The sequence below is a fragment of the Rattus rattus genome, chromosome X (genome assembly GCF_011064425.1).
Source record: "Rattus rattus isolate New Zealand chromosome X, Rrattus_CSIRO_v1, whole genome shotgun sequence".
NCBI lineage: Eukaryota > Metazoa > Chordata > Mammalia > Rodentia > Muridae > Rattus > Rattus rattus.
Window position 1 is genome coordinate 21,541,675 of NC_046172.1, and position 21,116 is coordinate 21,562,790.

The following is a 21,116-nucleotide window of genomic DNA, read 5'->3' on the forward strand; positions in this document are numbered from 1 at the left end:
AAATATCCTGTTGATCCCCTATAACTCTTTTATAACACTATAAGTACCTCCTGTATGCAACTTATGAATATGTTTTATTTGGATTCCAGGTTGGCTTTCTTACAAAGTAGTAAGCATATGTAAATATTGGTGTTTGATATTATTTGAGATTAGCTTCAAATATTCCTTACATAGATCTGTGTCACATGCTTAAAATTAATTTTTATTCGTGGGCAAATGCAACTTCAATAGTGATATCAGAATTTTTGTGATTTACAAAAAATACTTTTAGCAAAATATAATTTATGCTCTTTTAAGTTTCCATAACTTATAAGTATTTTATATTTACTTGTATTATCAAAAAGATATTTGAATATGCAGACATTTGTTTCTAAATTCTTTTAGCTAACGTCTAATTACATAATAAGCAATAGTAAAGAAATGAAAAATAAGTTTTTATTATAAAAACAAAAAGTAGAAGTCATATTTTAATAATATTTGTGAATGCTTTTGATAAAATATAAACTATCACTTTTTCTGTCTTAATAAATGCATATTCAAATTATTTTGTACATTTTACGGTGATATCATTATTTTAAAATACAATAGGCATAAAATATTTTGAAAGGATTGGAAATATTTGTTGACATGTTTTATTTTTACTGATTACAAGTAGAGCTAACTAGAGGAATACTCTGTGTTCAAATAAGATTGTATAACAAATGTGTACTCTAGGGATGGAAATTTCACATGATCAGTTGGACTCAGATGAAAGTATTGCAGAAAGATTATGTGCTAGATATCTGGAGAGTGAAGAAAAGAACCAACAGTTCTTTGCACCTGAAGAAGGATCAAAGGCTTTTGACTATTTTCAGAAGGTTGTGAATGCAACTCAGACGTGGTTCAGTCTCTTTGGCTGGCCAGAAGGACCCCATTCTCTTTCTATTCCTGAGACAATAAGAAGGTGACATTTATATGTTTTATGATTTTTATTTTCCATTTTCTAAAGTATAGTGTGCTTATTTTAATCATTTTAATCAAACAGAATTTATGTAAACTGATGAATCATTAGGGCAATGTTGAGGCCAAAATGGATGCAATTATAAATTCTGTGATTCATATGTACTTCTTCATTAAAATAGGTTTGCTTTAAATTAACTTGTTAGGGAGCCATTGATTCTATACAATAATATTTCATTGTGACCTTTACATGTCTATAGTGTTCTTTAATCTTCTATGATGCCTTTTGTACCATTACAGGCCTCCCATCTTTTAATGTTTTGTTCATTACCTGTTTTTCCCTTTTCTTCTAATTTAACAAACGACGGATTTTTCTCTTTTCTTATACCTTCATTGTGAGAGAGAAATTTTAAAAAACAACGACATGGTTGTTTATGAGGACCACATCCAAAGACACTTCTGGATCTAGTTGATCCAACTACAGTAACCCTGCTTCGTCCACAGCTGAAATAAAAACTGATCTTAGCATACATCTGACCCTTATCAATGAAGGTGAGATTGGTTTTGTAGAAGGAAAGCAGCCATGTTTGAAAGTATACCATCAATGAGGTGAAAATGTGATGAATCAGATGATATGTAATATATATTTAAATTTAAATTTAATATGGAAAACTATAATAAGTATTTAGATTGTACAATTCATGATTGTACCCCTTGAGTTTAAGTTACTTGCCATATTAGCATACAGTGAGATCAGGAATCAATCCTTAATGTCTTTTCTCAAACCCAGTCTGATTGCAATCCACTCCTTTAGCACCTCAATTGCAGCATTAGTGATATATGTGAAAAGAGTGTAATGTCTTTAGGAATATTTAAAAATTTAATTTGTGCTTGCAAATAGTAGCCACATGAATTGCATTTTAGAATTGCATTTTCCTGTCTAATTAAAATGATTTGTTTTAGTTATCGATCATATTTTTGAGACTGTTGTTCATTTATTCCTTTTTACACATAGGGATGTGCAGAAAATACAATTCTATTCATCATCCTCACCACCCAAGAAATTTTCCAGACAGTATGATTTTTCCAAATATAATAAGACAATTTATGATGTGATACTTCACTTGAGTGGAAAACTGCCACCTGGAATTAACTCAAACCAGTCCTTACCCGTGGATAACGTTGAAAGGGTGATACAACTCCATTCACAGCATGCCTCACTTCTAGATTTTATCACGTAAGAGCTAAGATATACTAGATTAAACCTGTAATCATGGCTTCCTTAAATTGATAAATGAATAGATGTGTGTGTGTATAGATAGACTAAAGATAATGTCTTTAGCTTAAATATTTCTTGCTATACCCATTGTAATATATATTGTAGTTGTGAAGTATACACTAGTTAATATAAGTATCTCATGAACTTTTGGGATGAATAATCGAATATACTACCACTTAAACTTTATCATGTACTAAGATCATTAGGATGGCTTGTTAAAATAATGTGCTCACAGTTAACAGGATTTATGATGCTAATTTATGTTAACTATAAGTTGCAAGATATGAATAATCTATTCTATTCCATGGCCTTTTTTGGAAGGTATATATGTCATAAATCCACTAGTTAAAAAATGAAACTGAAAAAAAATCCTTAGAGTACTGCTTATATCATCTTAGTTTACAAATATTATAAACTTCTGAGTTTCATAGTTAAGATATGAATATTAAAGCATAAGGCTGGTAAGAAGTTCCACAAGTGCTATTGCCATATAGGGTAATATTATTGTGAGATCCGTATTACTCTATAACTATTAATTGACCTTTTGCCATAATATGAAAAGGTAATGTTATTTTGAATTCTGAGGACAGGATTGGAGAATTTATATTGATTCTTTTACCTTCATTTTCAGCATTCTTGTTTACTTAAAATCCCCGCACATAGATAATGAGTATACATCAACTTCATGGTACAACCTCACTAAATTATCATTTTTATAAGGTTTATGCAAATATATACATATATAAATATTTACATATATATTTTCTCTATTATGGTGAAAAAAAAGTGCAAAGAATAAGGACTCTTAGATCAAGAGTACAAATGAAGAGCTCCTTGTACTCAAACCCTGTTGTGGAGAGAGACGAACACCCAGAAGTGCAGACAATCCTGAGACCTCAGGACAGACCACTACTTCTACCCACTTCTGCCCACTTCTGTCCATATTCCTGGCCCAAGAGGAAAATACATAGGGACTCTGGATACAGGAATATAGGAGCAGTCAGTGGCAGGAACTTGTTGGGTCCAGCCTGCGCTTCGAACTGAACTAAACCAGTCACACAGCATCCTGAACCCAAATCCTGTGGGGGAAAGAACTGGACACTCAAAAGTGTGGACACTCCTGAGAACCCAGAGGAGACAAATAATTTCTGCCCCAATTCCTGAACCAAGAGGAAATCTCCTAGTGCCATCTGTGCCCCTGACACAGGGACGTAGGAGCAGTAAGGTACAGGACCCTTCCTGTTTCTATCTGCACCAAGCGTCGAAAGCCAGACACCAGGAGCACCTACACACCTGAGAGCAGAACTTTCTGTTCCCAGATCTGGCTGAAAGAAAACAGGTTTACAGGAGTGCTGACACACAGGCCTATAGGAGGGCCAAACCACTTTCAGAGTCAGCAAGGCAAGCCAACACTAGAGACAACGTGATGCCTAGAGGCAAGAGCAAGAACCTAAGCAATAGAAACCAATACTAATTGGCATCATCAGAGCTCAGTTCTCCCAACAAAGCAAATACTGGATATCCAAACAAAATCTTGGAATGCAAGATTTGGATTTAAAATCACATTTTATAATAATGATGGAGGACTTTAAGAAGGACATACATAACTCCATTAAAGAAATACAGGAAAACACAAGTAAACAAATAGAAACCCTTCAATAGGAAACAAAAGAATCCCTTAAAGAATCCCTTAAAGAATTACAGGAAAACACATTCAAACAGGTAAAAGAAATGGACAAAACCCTCCAGGATTTCAAAAGGGAAATAGAAACAATAAAGAAAGCACAAAGGGAGACAACCCTGGAGATAGAAAACCTAGGGAAGACATCAGGAGTCATAGATGCAAGCATCATCAACAGAATACATCTCAGGGGCAGAAGATACCGTAGAAAACATCTACACAACCATAAAAGATAATGTAAAATTCAAAAAGCCCCTAGCACAAAACTTCCAGAAACTCTAGGACACAGCGAGAATATCAAACCTAAGGATAATAGGTATAGAAGAGAGCGAAGACTCCCAACTTAAAGGGCCAGGAAATATCTACAACAAAATTATAAAAGAAAACTTCCCTAACCTAAAAAAAGAGATGCCCATAAACATACAAGAAGCCTACAAAACTCCAAATAGAGTGGACCAGAAAAGAAATTCCCCTGTCACATAATAGTGAAAACATCAATTGCACAAAAAAAAGAAAGAATTTTAAAAGCAGTAAGGGAAATGTTAAAGTGACATATAAAGGCAGATCTATCAGAATTACACAGATTTCTCACCAGAGGCTATGAAAGCCAGAAGATCCTGAATAGATGACATACAGACCATAAGGGAACACAAATGCCAGCCCAAGTTGATGTATCCAGCAAAACTCTCAATTAACATAGATGAAGAAACCAAGACATTCCACGACAAAACCAAATTTACACCATATATTTCTACATATCCATCCATACAAAGAATAATACATGGAAAACTCCAACACGAGGAGGGAAACTGCACCATAGGAAAAGCAAGAAAATAATCTCCTTGAAACGACACCAAAAGAAGAGAGACACACAAACATAATTCCACCTCTAACAACAAACAGACCTGGAAGCAACAATCACTATTCCTTAATATCTCTTAATATCAATGGACTCAATTCCTCAATAAAAAAGACATAGATTAACAGACTGGATAAGTAAAGAGAACCCAGCACTTTGCTGCATACAGGAAATACACCCCAGAGACAAAGAAAGAAACTACCTGAGAATAGCAGGCTGGAAAACAACTTTCCAAACAAATGGACCTAAGAAACAAGCTGGAGTAGCCATTATAATATTGAATAAAATTGACTTTCAACCAAAAGTAATCAAAAAAGATAAGAAAGGACATTTCATATTCACCAAAGGGAAAATTAACCAAGATGAACTCTCAATCTTAAATATCTGTGCTCTAAATACAAGAACACCTACATTCATAAAAGTAACCTTAATAAAGGTCAAAGCACACATTGCTCCTCACACTATAATAGTAGGAGATTTCAACACCCCACTCTCATCAATGGACAGATAATTGAAACAGAAATTATATAGAGACATATAAAAACTAACAGAAGTTATGAACCAAATGGACTTAACAGATATTTATAGAACAATTCATCCTAAAAGAAAAGATTATACCTTCTTCTCTGTACCTCATCACTCCTCCTCCAAAATTGACTATATAATCAGTCACAAAACAGGCCTCAACATGTTCTGGAAGATTGAAATAATCCTATGCATCCTATCAGATCACCATGGACTGAGGCTGGTCTTTAATAACAACAAAAACAGAAAGCCCACATATACATTGAAGTTGAACAACGCTCTACTCAATGATAACTTGGTCAAGGAAGAAATAAAGAAAGAAATTAAAGACTTTTTAGAATTTAATGAAAATGAAGGAATAATATACCCAAATTTATGAGACACAATGAAAGTAGGGCTAAGAGGAAAACTCAAAGCTCTGAGTGCCTCCAAAAAGAAACAGGAGAGAGCATACATTAGCAGCTTGACAGCACACCTAAAAGCTCTAAAACAAAAAGAAGCAAATACACTCATGAGGAGTAGAAATCAGGAAATAATCAAACTCGTGTGAAATCAACCAAGTAGAAACCAAAAGGACTATACAAATATTCAACAAAACCAGGAGCTGGTTCTTTGAGAAAATCAAGATAGATAAACCCTTAGCCAGAATAACCAGAGGGCACAGAGAGTGTGTCCAAATTAACAAAATCAGAAATGAAAAGGGAAACATAAGAACAGAATCTGTGGAAATGCAAGAAATCTTCAGATCCTACTACAAAAGCCTATGTTCAACAAACCTGGAAAATCTTGAGGAAATGGACAATATTCTAGACAAATACCAGGTAACAAAGTTAAATCAGGAACAGATAAACCATGTAAAAAACTCCATAACTCCTAAGAAATTGAAGCAGTTAGTAAAAGTATTCCAACCAAAAGGAGCCTAGGATCAGTTTGGTGTAGTGAAGAAGTCTATCAGACATTCATAGAAGACCTCATACCAATACTGTCCAAACTATTCCACAAAATAGAAACAGATGGAACACTACCTAATTCCTCCTATGAACCCACAATTATGTTTATACCTAAACTGCACAAAGACCCAACAAAAAAGAAAACTTCAGACCAATTTCCCTTATGAATATTGATGCAAAAATACTCAATAATATTCTCTCCAACTGAATCCAAGAACACATCAAACTGATCATTCATCGTGATCAAGTAGGGATGGTTCAATAGGACAAAATGGCAACCAACAAATTGGGAAAAGATCTTTACCAATCCTACATCTGATAGAGGGCTAATATCCAAAATATACAAAGAACTCTAGAAGTTAGACTCCAGAGAGCCAAATACCCCTATTACAAAATGGGGTACAGTGCTAAACAAAGTATTTTCAGCTGAGGAATATCGAATGGCTGAGAAGTACCTAAAGAAATGCTGGACAGTCTTAGTCATCAGGGAAATGCCAATCAAAACAACATTCTCTTACCAGTCAGAATGGCTAAGATAAAAAACTCAGAGGACAATAGATGCTGGCAAGGATGTGGAGAAAGAGAACCACTCCTCCATTGTTGGTGGGATGCAAATTAGTACAACCAGTCAGGAAAGCTGTTTTGCAGTTCCTCAGGAAATTGGACATTGCACTACCTGAGGACCCAGCCATACCTCTTCTGGGCATGTACCTAAAAGATCTTCCAAAGTGCAACAAAGACACATGCTCCACTATTTTCTTAACAGCCTTATTTATAATATCCAGAAGATGTGAGGAACCCAGATGTCCTTTAGCAGAGGAATGGGTACAGAAAATTTGGTACATCTACACAATGGAGTACTACTCAGTTATCGAAAACAATGATTTCATCAAATTCATAGGCAACTGGATGGAACTGGAAAATATCATCCTGAGTAAGGTAAGCCAATCACAGAAAAACACACATGTTATGCACCCACTGATAAATGGATATTAGCCTAAAAGCTCGAATTACCCAAATTACAATCCACAGACCATAGGAAGCTCAAGAAGGATGACCAAAGTGCAGATGCTTCATTCCTTCTTAAAAGGGTAACAAAGATAGTTACTATAGGGGCTATGGAGGCAGTGTTTGGAGCAGAGACTGAACAAATGGCCATTCAGAGTCTATCCCATATACATACAGCCACCAAAACTAGATAAGATTGATGAAGCTAAGAAAGTAATGCTGACAGGAACCGGATATAGATCTCTCCTGAGAGACACAGCCAGATCATGTCCGAAACAGAGGCTAATGCTATCAGCAAACCACTGAACTGAGAACAAGACCCCCATTGGATACCTTTTGGAATAATTAGAAAAAGGATCGAAAGAGCTGAAGGGGCTTGAAACCCCATAAGTACAACAGTGGCAACCAACCAGAGCTCCCAGGGACTAAACCACCATCCAAAGACTGTGCATATAATGACCCATGTCTCCACCTTCATATGTAGCAGAGGATAGCCTTGTTGGCCCCAGTGGAAGGAGAAGCCATTGGTCCTGCCAAGGCTGGAACCCCATTGTCATGGAATGTCAGAGTTTTGGTATGAAGGGAAGGTGGATGGGGAGGGGAATACCCTTTTAGAAGATGGGGAGGGTTGGGGATAGGGGCTTATTGACAGGAAACCAGGAAACAGAATAACATTTGAGATTTAAACTAAAAAATCCAATAAAAACAAAAATTAACAAATAAATGTATACAAATGAAATAATACTCTCTTTTTCAATGTATACATTGGGGAAATTTGAGCTTCTTGCAGTTAATGCTTGTTATAATGTTGAGCAAAGCATTTATTATATATTCACTATCATAGTAATCTGTATTGTCTTATTTTCTTCATGGATTAAAATAGAGCTAGACATTTTTAAGTTTCAAAAAGTGACCAAGTTCAAGAAAGATTTAGGCATCCTTTTATAGTTTTTACTATTAAGTGTTTTGAAGAGTGTTGGGTGCCTAGCCTTGAGCTTGCCCTATGAATAACAGGCTATTTGAAGAGTGAGGAGTAGTTGAGTCAGTGATAGGGGTTCTCTTCATTTTTGGTATGGCTGAGAAAAGGGATGTAAGGTACTCTTCTCTGAAAGAAACAGCATGTGCTTACTTGAAAACTATGTTGCAGACATAGAGGTTTTATTTCACAGGATGTAAGAGTCTTCTGAATGTTAACTCATAACATGACCCTGGCACAGCAGATGAAGTTGCATGCATAAGATAGGTACAAGAATAAGCTAGACAACATTCTGGCATAGATGAGGGGAAGACTCATAAGTCCTCATATAACTCATAGGGAAAGAGCACTCAATATTCTTTAGCAAAATATGCTTTGGTAGATTGCTCATGCTCCAGTGGATTGACTCAATATTCAGGTTCATGACTGCAGCCTTGATTAAAGTCAGTTAGTTATTAAAGAAGGAAAGAGGTCATGCAAATGTAAATAGGGGGGTCTAGAAGAAAGGGAGGGTGGAATATCGAGTGTATGTGTTCGAAATACTTTGTAAATATTTATGAAATTAAAAAATTAAAAGATTAAAAACTATCATGGACTTACATGTACAGAGAGATACATATGAGTACACTACCTCTGTCTCATTTAAGTGCAAATATATGACATATCCAGATCCTGAGAGATTCGAGATAATTTGGTAACCCTCCTATCTTAGTTTGGGTTTTATTGCTTATGAGAAATATCATGACTAAGGCAACTCTTATAAAGGAAAACTTTTTATTGGGTCTGGCTTACAGTTTCTGAAGTTTCGTGCATCATCCTTAATGGCAGTAAACATGACTGCATCCAGACACAGACCGTACTGGAGAAGGAGCTGAAAATTCTACATCTTGTTCTAAAGATAGCAGAAGGAGAATGTGTTCCACACAGGGTGGGCCTTGAGCATAAGAAACCTAAATCCTGCCCCCACAATGACACACGTCCAAAAAGGCCATAATAGGGCCACTCTTTGGCCACTTCATGGTGCAAGCATTCACACTCATGTGTCTGTATACCTATTCAAATCACCACACCTCCTTTAGAAAAAAAAATAATTCTTTGGATGCATGAAAGTTTATTTGTTAATTTAAGGAAGCCTAGAGTGGAATTGAGTCTTTTCTGACTCTTCCCTGAAGTCATGTTTCATTAATGGTGTTAATAAGGGACAAATCTGAAAATCTGAGATTTTTCTACTAACAATAGAGAAAGATTCATGAAGCTATACAGCTTAACCCTAACACAGCTTGTATGAATTTTAAAGTTTTCAGATTTTCCTCTAAATCGCTAAATCCGTTGTTCTAAAACCTCCTAATATTACAACCCTTCAATATAGTTCCATATGCTGTGGTGACATATTTCCATAATATTATTTTGTTGCTATTTCATAACTGTAATTTTGCTAATGTTATGAATAGTAATATAGATATCTGATATGCAACCCTCAAAGGGGTCATGAACCTGCGGTTGAAAACTGCTGCTCTAAATAAAGTCAAGGTAAGAATGGGCAAATTAGATCAGCTATAGAAAATAACAAAATTACAATTATGTAAAAAATTATCTTTATTGTACACTTATTCACTGAATTGTGACCTACTTAAAATTCCTGTGCTGGAGTACTAAGTCCTGTGATGACAGTTTATAAAGAAAAGATCTCCAAGTTAAATGAGGTCAGAGATATAGGTAGGACTTGTGTCATTATAAGAGATTGGAACCTTATAAGACATTGGGAACTTTATTAAAATGTTGACATTTAAAAATAAGTCTTATTTTTATTAGTTTACCATTTTCTACTTTGAACCTTCAATGGACTAGTTTAGTAAAGTAAACTCACTGTTTTAAGTAAGGCAAATTTCAGATAAATGTGCTTAAAAATGACATTTATACAACTTAATGGACTATCCACTTGGTGCAAAAGGCGGCTTAAATACTTAGCTCTGTGGCACTTGCGATGGTTGTGTTATTTCCCAGAAGTGTTGACATTAACATTGGTCATTCTTGTTTTGACATTTTATGATGTGAGCATTGCAGGTATGGGAGAATGATTTTGGCATTAAAGCCAAGCCATTCAGATTTATTGGCTCTTTATCAGCAAATACATGCCCGTCAGGATATGTTGGCTGTGATAAAATTACTTAACATTTAGAAAGGGGCAGCATGGTTAATAAAATTGTGCCATTAATCTAAGATATGTACATATGTCTTATCAAGGAAACAAATTTATTAAAATTCAGAATGCTATTGTAATTGTAAAGGCAATTGCCTCACTTCTTAAATTGGTATCTCAGTAAGAACTTTTCCATAGGTAAGAACCTAGTGGTTACATGAGTCATATTTAGAGTTTAAGGTAGAATTTTAAAGACCTTACTGTTTGAAGACTATGTGTAGTATTGATTAAATCATTATATTTGTTATTGTTTTGAAGTACTCATTGTGAGTTTAGAATGCTCAAGCAGTAAATCTATGTAAAAGTATAACTAAATATGTCATTAAATATAATTTTCTATATGGGGAAAATGTAGACATAAGATTTATTTGTGAGACATAAAGATAATAAATGTAGTCATAAAATTAGGCCCTGAGAAATATTCAAAATGAAAAACAAATGTGGATATTAGTATTAACAACTGCTTTAATCATCCTCAATTTTATATAGTTATGTTCTTCTAGACAATAGGGTACTCATTAAATGTTATCTCCCTTGAGAAGTTCACATTTAATTGGTCCCCTGTTTTATTAACCTGTGAATAGTCTTTGTTATAAATGATAATTTGCTTCTGAAATATTGCATTGTTTTAGTCACAAGGAACTATTCTATTTTCTTCATATGTCTCTGAGTTGTCCTTTTTTTTTCATTTGAAATTATTTCACAAGATTTGAATTTAATAGGAATATATGTACTAAAATTCTTATTTTGACCTCAGGCTGGTCATTTCTGCGAATGAGTCGTATTATAAAAGGGAAAAAAGACTTTATGTAACACTGTAGTACTTTAAATGTGATGGCAGTTTGTAGGTATAATAATACATAGGATAAGAACAGACTGAGAAAAAAAAATCAAACAATGGATATTGGATTTTTGCTTCTTGTATTAGTGTAGGCTAGTAGAGAACCATACAGTATTGAAGAACTATATAACTCTTCTGACTACTTCAATTTAGGGAGTTCTCTACCTCACATTACTTTTTTTAAATTGGCTAATTTATTTACATTTCAAATGTAAATATTCCCTTTCCAGATTTCCCCTCTGGAAATCCCCTATCCCATCCTCCCTCGCCTCTGCTTCTATGAGGGTGCTCTCCCACCCATTCTCCCACTCCCTCCTCCTAGCCCTAGCTGTCCCCTACATTGGAGAAATCAAGGCTTCCCAGTACCAAGGGCCTCTCCTCCCATTGATGTTTGATAAGGCTATCCTCTGCTACATATATATCTGGATACATGGTTCACTCCATGTGTACTCTTTGGTTGGTGGTTTAGGTCCTGGAAGCTCTGGGTTGTCTGGTTGGTTGGTATTGCCCTTCTTCCTATGGGGTTGCAAACCCCTTCAGCTTCTTCAGTACTTTCTCTAATTCCTCCATTCGGGACCCTGTGCTTTGTCCAATGGTTGGTTGGCCAGTATCTACCTCTATATTTGCCATGCTCTGGCAGAGCCTCTGAGGAGACAGTTCTATTAGGCTCCTGCCAGCATGCTCTTCTTGGCATCAGCAATTATGATTCATTAGTAAGAATATCAGGGTTTTACATTTCAATGTCATCTTTAACTTTTTCTGTTTTGTTTTTCTCCTCACTTCTCTGTAACCACAGGACTAAACTGCTGAATGTATATTTGGTATTGAGCATTAGTTGTAGAGTTGCTTATTAATGCTGTTCTGCATAATGCTTCTCTGTATGCACTAAATGAGTTAAACACACAAGTCTCTCCACTAGAAAGCACTTTTAAACATAATGTACTTGATTTTTGCTTGCTGATCCTATTGATAGGCATCCATATAAAAGAGGGCAGATTAAATTACAGTGTTAAAATAGTGTATGTATATATTCATGTGTTGAATATGGTAAGTTATATATGTGCATAATTTAAAATACATCGTAATGTATACTATCACAAATAAATTATTCCATAGTCTTTAATATAGTATTTGGAAAAATAAGTTGATTAATAGCTTATATTACAGTTTTAGGCATATCATATGATAGTCATTTCATTTGAGTTAGATGACTAATGATGTCATAGGTTAATTTTTTGTATTTAAGCATTTTATAGATGTTTTTGAAATTCTAGTTGTTATAACTAATAAAATATTACCTTTACTAAAAAGACACAAATCATACCCCACTACATATTCAGATTATATATGAACATAGATCACTGTGATTATAAATATTAACTTGTTTCTTATTTATCAAATTTTATAAAAGTAATATCATGGATAATTTCATTATTAAAAGATTTAAAATTAATTGTACAATTAACATAACAAATATGATACTGTTGAAAGAATTCAACTGAAAGTCACATCAAATGTTTATAATAATGGTACAATTTGTGGTTTTCTTTTAGTGCTCAAGGTGGATGCATTTCTCATGTCCTGCCAGAATTTTTGCTTGAACCAAGAGATTATAAGAAGTGGCTGGAAATTACAGTAAGATAGTTTCTAGGAATAATCTATACAGTCTGCAAATTTACTAATATGTGGTCTTTTAAAAATGAGTCCAGTTTAGACTTTGTAACTTTATATCTGAAATACCCTAAAGCTGAAGTGTATCTTTAACAACTAGTGTGTGTGTGTGTGTGTGTGTGTGTGTGTGTGTGTGTGTGTGTGTGTGTGTGTGTGTGTGTATACAAGGGTGAGGGTATTGATTAAAATTTTTATGAGATTCCTATGCAAAAATGAATTAGTGGCCTTCCTTTTCTTACAAGTTTATGTGTGTGATATGCATGTGGGGCATGTATGCCCGTTTGCATGTGTATGGGTGCTAGTGTTTATGTGTTAGAAGTCTCATCTGTGCTCAAGCATATGGAAGCCAGAGAGTGACAGGAAGTGTTACTTTGCATTCTGTCTTATAGTTTAAAGCAGACTGTCATGGTTTCCTACTTGACATAGCTGATTCATCTTTTCTAGCTAGACATATTGCTTTAGTGTATCCCACTGGTCTGCCTTTTGGTCAGTTTTCTCAAAGTATAGAGTGTATTTTATGAAAACCTCTTGATGAGAGAATTAGATTTTTAGGTAAATTATTTTTTTTTTTTGCTGTGGACGTCCCTTACCATCTGACATGCCAAAAATAGTCATATGTTGAGTTCTTGTGTGTTATTTAAATGTGTGTGGATTTTCTGGACTCAGTTCAGTTGAACTTTGTTTTCCTTTCCATCCCTTCTACTGGAGATAGCAGTAGTAGGCATGGGAAGTGAATAAATCTGTGATTTAAATGGGTAACTTTTATCCCTTAAAATTCTCTCTGTGCATAGTTTCATTGCTTTCATGGGGTTAAACATCTTCATGAATGTATAACAATAAACATCTGAATGTTTTATGAAAATGGAAAAATCATATATTAAAATTAAAGATGGACACCAGTATTTGCTTTGCAGTTTTATTTATGCTGTTGTATTTCATTCCTTAAAGACATCCACTAAGAACACGGCTCTCTCTACACTTAAGAGAAACTATTCTGTTAGTATAGATATGGATAATTTTGAAGCCTGGAGTAAACGGGCGTGGACAGATGTATTTCTTCAGATATACAAGGTAATACTTCCACCATACTTTACTGTTATTTTATTGTTGTTCATTCAAATAAGTTGTGCAATAATTTATGAAATGATGTTATAAGGGATTTTAAAGTACAGTGGCTCAAATAACTTATGTTTTCTCTTGTATGGAAATATTGGGAAATGTATCATCCACAGCTGTGGTTGTCTTCTGTCATTAGGACTATGTTTTCATGTATGGATCTGCCTTTCTGATTAAACATTTTTCTAAATTCAGTTAAAATAACCTTTTCATATAATAACATTAATAATATATTTTAAGTTAATAATCTAGTATTATTATATAATAAAATAATGCAGTCAGAAGATTTGTTACTACATTTAAGTGAAGCACCATATACACAGGCATTATCCACAATTGTAGTTGCAGGACCTCCTCCTTTTTTCAGTCCTGTTTCTACTTCATTGAGGTTCCTTTTTTAGCTTTCACTTGTTTTCCTTATTATCTTTGTATATGGCTATTATCAATGTAGCTCCCTATAGCAGTTCTCATTTTGTACTTTTGTGGTTTAATCCATTTTTACTGAATAGTTTTCTGTAAGATAACACCCGACAGATTTGTAAAGGTGCAGAAAGCAGATTTTAATAAATTTAGAGGAATTAAGTTAGCTTATGAACTTTTAGATGCAAAAGATTAAAACATTATTACATAGCCAGTATTTATGTACTTGAGTTGTATATTGTACTCTCAGTTTTATTTTTTCTAGTTTGCTTTTTATGAGTTCATAGGGTTGAGATATGAACAGATTAGTTGTTACTACCAGTGCTCTGCATTTAAACTATTTTTTAATTATATAAGTCATCATATTCTATATGACAGTCTTATTGCCAATCTCATCCTAAAATTGCATATTTCAATATACTTTAAGTCCTTCAAGAAAGTTTTTCTCTATTGGGTATAAATACTTGAAAATTAATCTCATGGCTGTGATATTGCTAATTTTTCTTTTACGTTGTCCTGTAAACAAACATATATTTGTATATTATCTTCATGTCATCAGTTACACAGTACCCACTTTGCTTCACCAGGTATAGTCATAACTAAGAATGGAAGTAAATCTTCAGTATATGTCATATTGGAACTTAGTTGTGTTAGACATATAGTAGTTCCAGATATTCACAACAAAGCAGTTTTGGCTTATGTCACATTTCTCAGAGATTTACTCAATCCACATTCATGTCAGAAGTTATCACAAAACTGGAATCTAGTGACTATGGACCAATTCAGTGCAGGAACACCTTCATTTTGATTTTGTAGTCATGGAGCACTCTCAAGATATGAATGCTTACTCAGTGTTGAAATATGACACTGAGGTATCAGTTCTTGGTTTAATACCCAGTCTTCATCTGGAGTTTCAATTAACTTTGATCTCTTATAGGGTTTGATTTAGTTTTTCACTAGGTGTAATTATTAATTTACTTTTGTGTCAATGTTAAACCATCAGACATCCTTACATCTTAAAGAAAGTTTATAAACTGAATATTAGTTCTCTGTGTGCAGTCAACATAAGCAGAGATCCTATTAAACTATCTTAAAATGTCTAGGTATTTTTTGAAATTTTAGTTATAAATATTGTCATCTGATTTATATGCAAATGAAATTTAATAAAAGCAGTACTACTAATGAGAAGCAAATATAAGGCAAATATAACATCAACATTTATATAGAACTAGAAGTACATTGGCAGTGGTGTGATAAGTATATGTGTGCATTAAGTATATGTGTATTAAGTATATATGCATATATAAGTATACACACTTGTTTGATAGTTTTCTCAGTGTCATTATTTGTAAGTCTTCAATATGCTATTATTTTATGTAACCTTAAACTTTGTTCTATCAAAGGCCAATTTGTTTATGTTTATTCATAAATAAGGCCTTTAACAAAAAATGGTGATGTAAATGAGTGTATGAAAGTTGTGAATATAGATTTCTGAAATTGCTTTAAATACATTGAAGAATTAACTGACATATTTAACAAGACATTATGCCCTATATACTTTGCATTTCATTCCATTAATAAATACTTTTATGACTTCAATGTTACATGATATTATTATTTTCCTAAAAATGTGCTTGGTTTGCATGAACTGAGCTCTTTTGCTATCTATACTCCTTTCATTTATATAGACCTATGTATATTAGAATACTTAAAGAACTATCATTCTGTTGCACAATGAAAATTGCAAGATATTTCAGCAGTGATAGTTTTTTTAACATTTTTTTCTATAAATAGACTGTGCCTGTTTTGACTCTTTCTGTATTAGTGTATACCACTATGATCCATGTGAGCCCATCATTAAATCTATGTACCTAGTCAAGATTAACTTGCAAAGATTATTCCCTCTCTAAAGTAGAGGTAACATTTGGTAGATGAATTCTAAAGTAGCTCAGATCATGAATATAAAACATTTATCACATCATCTGTAGTCAAGTAACTCATCATTTGTTATTACCCAGAAAGTGCTAGGAATCCATCTCCAATATTTTCATTTGCATTTTCAAGCATATGACATTTGAGATGAAGGAGATAAAGATCCAATATGTGTCATATTTCTATCACAGAAATTAAAAAACCTGATAAAATAATGCTTTTCATGTTTGTGGTTTGCTATTCTCACCACATAGGTCAGATAAAATTTGAGTATTCTGTAACAAATTTAGTTGGTGAAAAAAAAATTATAGTTTCCATTTTGTGAGGAAAGAAGAGTTTGGTATCACACATAGTTTTTAATTGAAGCTACCTGAGACTTAAAGACATGGGAATCTTTTTACTGTGGTTAATATTTCTGAATATAAAAATATCTTAGATTGTATTATCCCAGAAATGGGCTCTGAGACAAGTATCAAAAAGAGTTTGTTTCAGAAGTAGTTTCTCTTTGTGCTTCTCTGTCAGGAAACCATTCCCTTTAGTGCTGGTTTTCAGGTGTCCACAAAAGAAATCTTTCAGAATGGGGTGGTGAACAGGGAAACCATATCCTTAGAACATATGTCACTCAGAATTTTTTCTTCATATCCAAGACATTAGAGAACTACCTATGAATGTTATCAGAATAAATCAGTGAACTTAAGTAGTACTTTCTTCTCTCTCTCTCTCTCTCTCTCTCTCTCTCTCTCTCTCTCTCTCTCTCTTTCATGTGTGTGTGTGTGTGTGTGTGTGTGTGTGTGTGCGTGCTTAAACACACACACAAACACAGAAACAGTTGAATGGACTTATTCATTTAGTTGTTCTATAATAGAAAATATGTTTATCTCTCTAAATGCATAATAAAATAATAAATCTCATATTGTTGTATCTAGAATCTATTCCAATTCCACAGTGAAGTGCAAATCTGAGTAACTTTCTGCTATATTTCTCTAGTTATCAGAGATAGTGAACATATAGTAAATGAGGCTGTGACATTTTATACTGCACATAACAACATGCACTCCCAGTGAACAGGATTGTTGAGGGGAGGGCGGTAATTGGGGGAGGATGAGAAGGGGAACACCCATATAGAAGGCGAGGGGAAGAGGTTAGGGGGATGTTGAACTGGAAACCGGAAAAGGGAATAACAATTGAAATGTAAATAAGAAATACCCAATTTAATAAAGATGGAGGAAAACATTTTTAAAAAATACATTGAGTTATAAATAATTTTGTACTGTTTATTTCCTTAAATACACATATATCTGCCATAATGGCACACACCTATATCTTCAAATTAGGAGGGAGAGGCATGAAAATCAGGAGTCCAAGGCGAGCCTTGTCTACATAGTCAGTTTGAAATATGTGAAACTCTTTCAACAACTAACTAACACAGTATCAAAATATATAGTATAATGGGTAATATTGACTATGAAATTGATGTAGAGGAATTTTAGTCTAGCAACATGACTACACAGGTTTCTGTGGTCCAGCGGGAATGCAGACATGACACATCTTTAATCCCTGTCTGGAATATAGACATGCCTTTAGCACATACCTTCAATCCCTCTGACTGGAATACAGACATTCCCTTAGTACACACCTTTAATCCCAAACAATGATCTAACTGAGGGACAGATAATTTGATGATCCAGGGAAAGATTGGAGAGAATAGATGCATCCAACTCTTAAGAGAACAGCTGAATAAGAACAGAGCAGAGAATGCAGTCAGCAGTTCTGTTGAATTCAGTTGAGTTGAATCCAGTTAGTGTGGAGTCAGCTGGGAGTCAGGACAGTGAATTGAATATAGTGAAGTTGAGTTCTTTCCTGAGTACATTCTCTTTAGTGCAGGTCAGCAGTGGAAGTGAGCTTATTGAGCAGTAAGACTCTGAGATAACAGTTACTTCTGGTGAATCAAAGTTACATTTACAAAAAGATCTAGAAGAAAACCTCTAGACATAGTTTGGAGGGAATATCTAGATTCCTTCTTGGCAAATTAAACTGAGAAGTTCCATCTGAAGAAAGGCAAAACCATTCCATAGGTTAAGGTACAAAATGGAATAAAAAGAAAGCGATTTGAATACCAGCATTCATCTGTGTCTGCTTCCTGACTGTGGTTGCAATGTGAGCAGTTATCTTATGTTTTAGGTACAATGACTTCTTAACTGTAAAACTGAGACTATATAAAGCTCTTTCCCTTAAACTTCTCTTTTCACATATTTTGTTATAGCAACAAAAAGTAACTAAAGGAGATGTATAAAATTCTTGATATTCAAAAATTTAAGTTTAGTGAACTGTAAAAATAGGAAGATCATGTCAAATTCACATTTTGATGAATTGATATTCTTACAGATCTGTTGTCAAATACAGCTTTTTTTAATTAAAAAGCATCTTGTCATAAATTGCATAGTAAGGAACGCCATATAAATGGTATGCAAGCAAAAAGCCAAAGAATAAACACTACAATTAGAGGCATATCTCTTAATTTTTTTCTCTTATTCCTGAGCAGGTAAATTAAACTAGAAATACTAATGTCTTCCCTTACTAATAATATATGTAGTATAATTAACTTTGCAAATGTGATTTTATTTTCCATCTGATTCTATTAACTATTTCTTTTGAAATTCCAGGTTACAGTTCTATCTCGGGTAACACCACATTGCTCCAGTACTGTGCCAGTCATGCATGGGGAGAATAAATCAAAACTCAACCCTTGTTTTGCATCCAGCAACATATATTCTAGTTCTGAAAGGATTCTGCTTAGTTGGTTGAATACAAACTATGAAAATCAACGAACTAGTATATGGAAAAGTCATAAAAGTGGTATGATTGTTTTCATTAAACAGTTCTAAGTTGTAATGCATAAATTGATATAATAAGAACACTGAGAATCTGTGGATTCTAGACTACTTACATGATTTATTCTGTGTTGTATAAGAGGGAGAGAAGTGCACAATCTTTAAGGTGAGATAGTAAGAAATTCTATTTAATGTATGTTGGAGGAGAAATGCTGAATTGTATATACAGATGCTTGGAAATTTAAATATTAATGACACCCCTAATGTTGTTGCTAGTATTTTCAACTGTGTAAAATATTATGAGAATCATGTTGGGCATTCTGATGTGACAGTGTTTCATGAACTAGTGAATAGGTCATGATAGGCTCGTGTAACTGTTCACCAATACACAGCTACATTGAATTTTATACCAAGATCCTGAATTTCTTTTACAAAATTCTAATTGTTAATATAACTGTACATTTTTTCCTTAATTCGAACCATTGGTTTTATTGAGCATATTTTTCATGGAAATGTGTTTTCAGCTTTATGTTACCTCCTTTCCTCTGTGAACATGCAATACTTTTGTGCTCACAGAAGACTTTTGCTAATGCTCAACTCTTGACGTTCAAGCCAATCCCAGAACTAAGCGGAAGACTTTGGAGTTGGGCTTTTATTATGATTTTCAATTGTCTTTGCTCATAGCTTGAAGTGATTATTGCCTAATATTCTCTCTAAAACAGCATAAAGTTAAGTATAGAACTCTCCTAGTCTTTATTTGTGTTTGAATATGATTCTTCCCAACATAACATGTGTCTGTTTACCGGACTGCCCCCATGTAGAACATGGGCTTCGTTAAAAGTACAATCTCTTTTTAAAAATTCTTTTATTGTTTGAGATTACACTATAATTATACCATTTGTCTTTCCCTTCCTTCTTTCCCAACCTTCCCATATACCCCTCCATTCTTTCTTTCAAATTCTTGGCTCTGTTTATTTTCATTGTTTATAGACACATATGTATGTGTAAGCATGTTTATGTCTGTGTGTTCACAAACACATTAGTACAACCTGTTCAGTCTATATAATGATATATATGCATGCTTTCAAGAGAGACCATTTGGTATTAATCAATTGTTTTGCTGTTTCCTGAGGAAGACATTTTCTTTAAATATCAGCATTCCTTAGTTCATTGTGTAGAATTGAGGTATCCTTGGCTTTCCCCCATCTACTTTTTGATATCTGTTGTCCTTGTCTAGCTCAAATTTGGGCAATCCTATTGGTGACATTTTAAATTTATGAGTATAACTTCTGCAATTACTAGGGGACAGTCTTGCAGCAAACTCCCTGATCATCTGTACCTTTCAATCTTTCTACCCGTCTAATACAGTATTGCCTGAGACTTGGGCTCAGGAGATATTTTATGTGTCTATGAGGACTGAGCTTTGCAACTCTATATTCTGATGTTCTGTTTTTGTTTGTTTGGTAATGGTATCAGTCTGTAGAAATCATATGCTTATTTGATGAGGACTACATTTGTCTGTGGACGTAAGGAAAACCATTTATATTTTAGTCAAGGACTATGTCAATTTAGTAAATTAGTAGTTGACAGTTTTCCTCCAAGAGCCATGACTTCTCTAGCCATAGGAAGTTATGTTTCCAAAACTTGGCACAGTTTCCCTCTCGTTGAGTGCCTCCGAAGTCCTATTAGGGATCCCTTATTTTCCATTAAGATATGTGAGCTAGAGTGCACCCGTAGTGTTACCTTACCATGCTGGTTGTTGTTGTGCTTTACAGGTGTTTCCATTTGGAGTCTTGCATAGTGTCTTCACACCATGAAATTTTGTTCTCAGGAATGAGGCCTTGAAGACATTTCCAGCTCTGGCAACTGTGGGCCCTGTGAAGTACTT

General features: G+C 34.1%; 1 protein-coding gene across 1 annotated transcript; it reads left to right on the forward strand.

Annotated features, from left to right (window-relative positions):
• Positions 1 to 716: 716 nt before the first annotated feature.
• Positions 717 to 18,948, forward strand: LOC116889048 (cilia- and flagella-associated protein 47-like). Its single transcript, XM_032890238.1, has 5 exons — positions 717 to 943; positions 1,955 to 2,176; positions 12,812 to 12,893; positions 13,878 to 14,000; positions 18,940 to 18,948. Exons 1-5 carry the CDS (start codon positions 717 to 719, stop codon positions 18,946 to 18,948), a joined length of 663 nt encoding a protein of 220 aa, XP_032746129.1.
• The last annotated feature ends 2,168 nt before the right edge of the window (positions 18,949 to 21,116 follow it).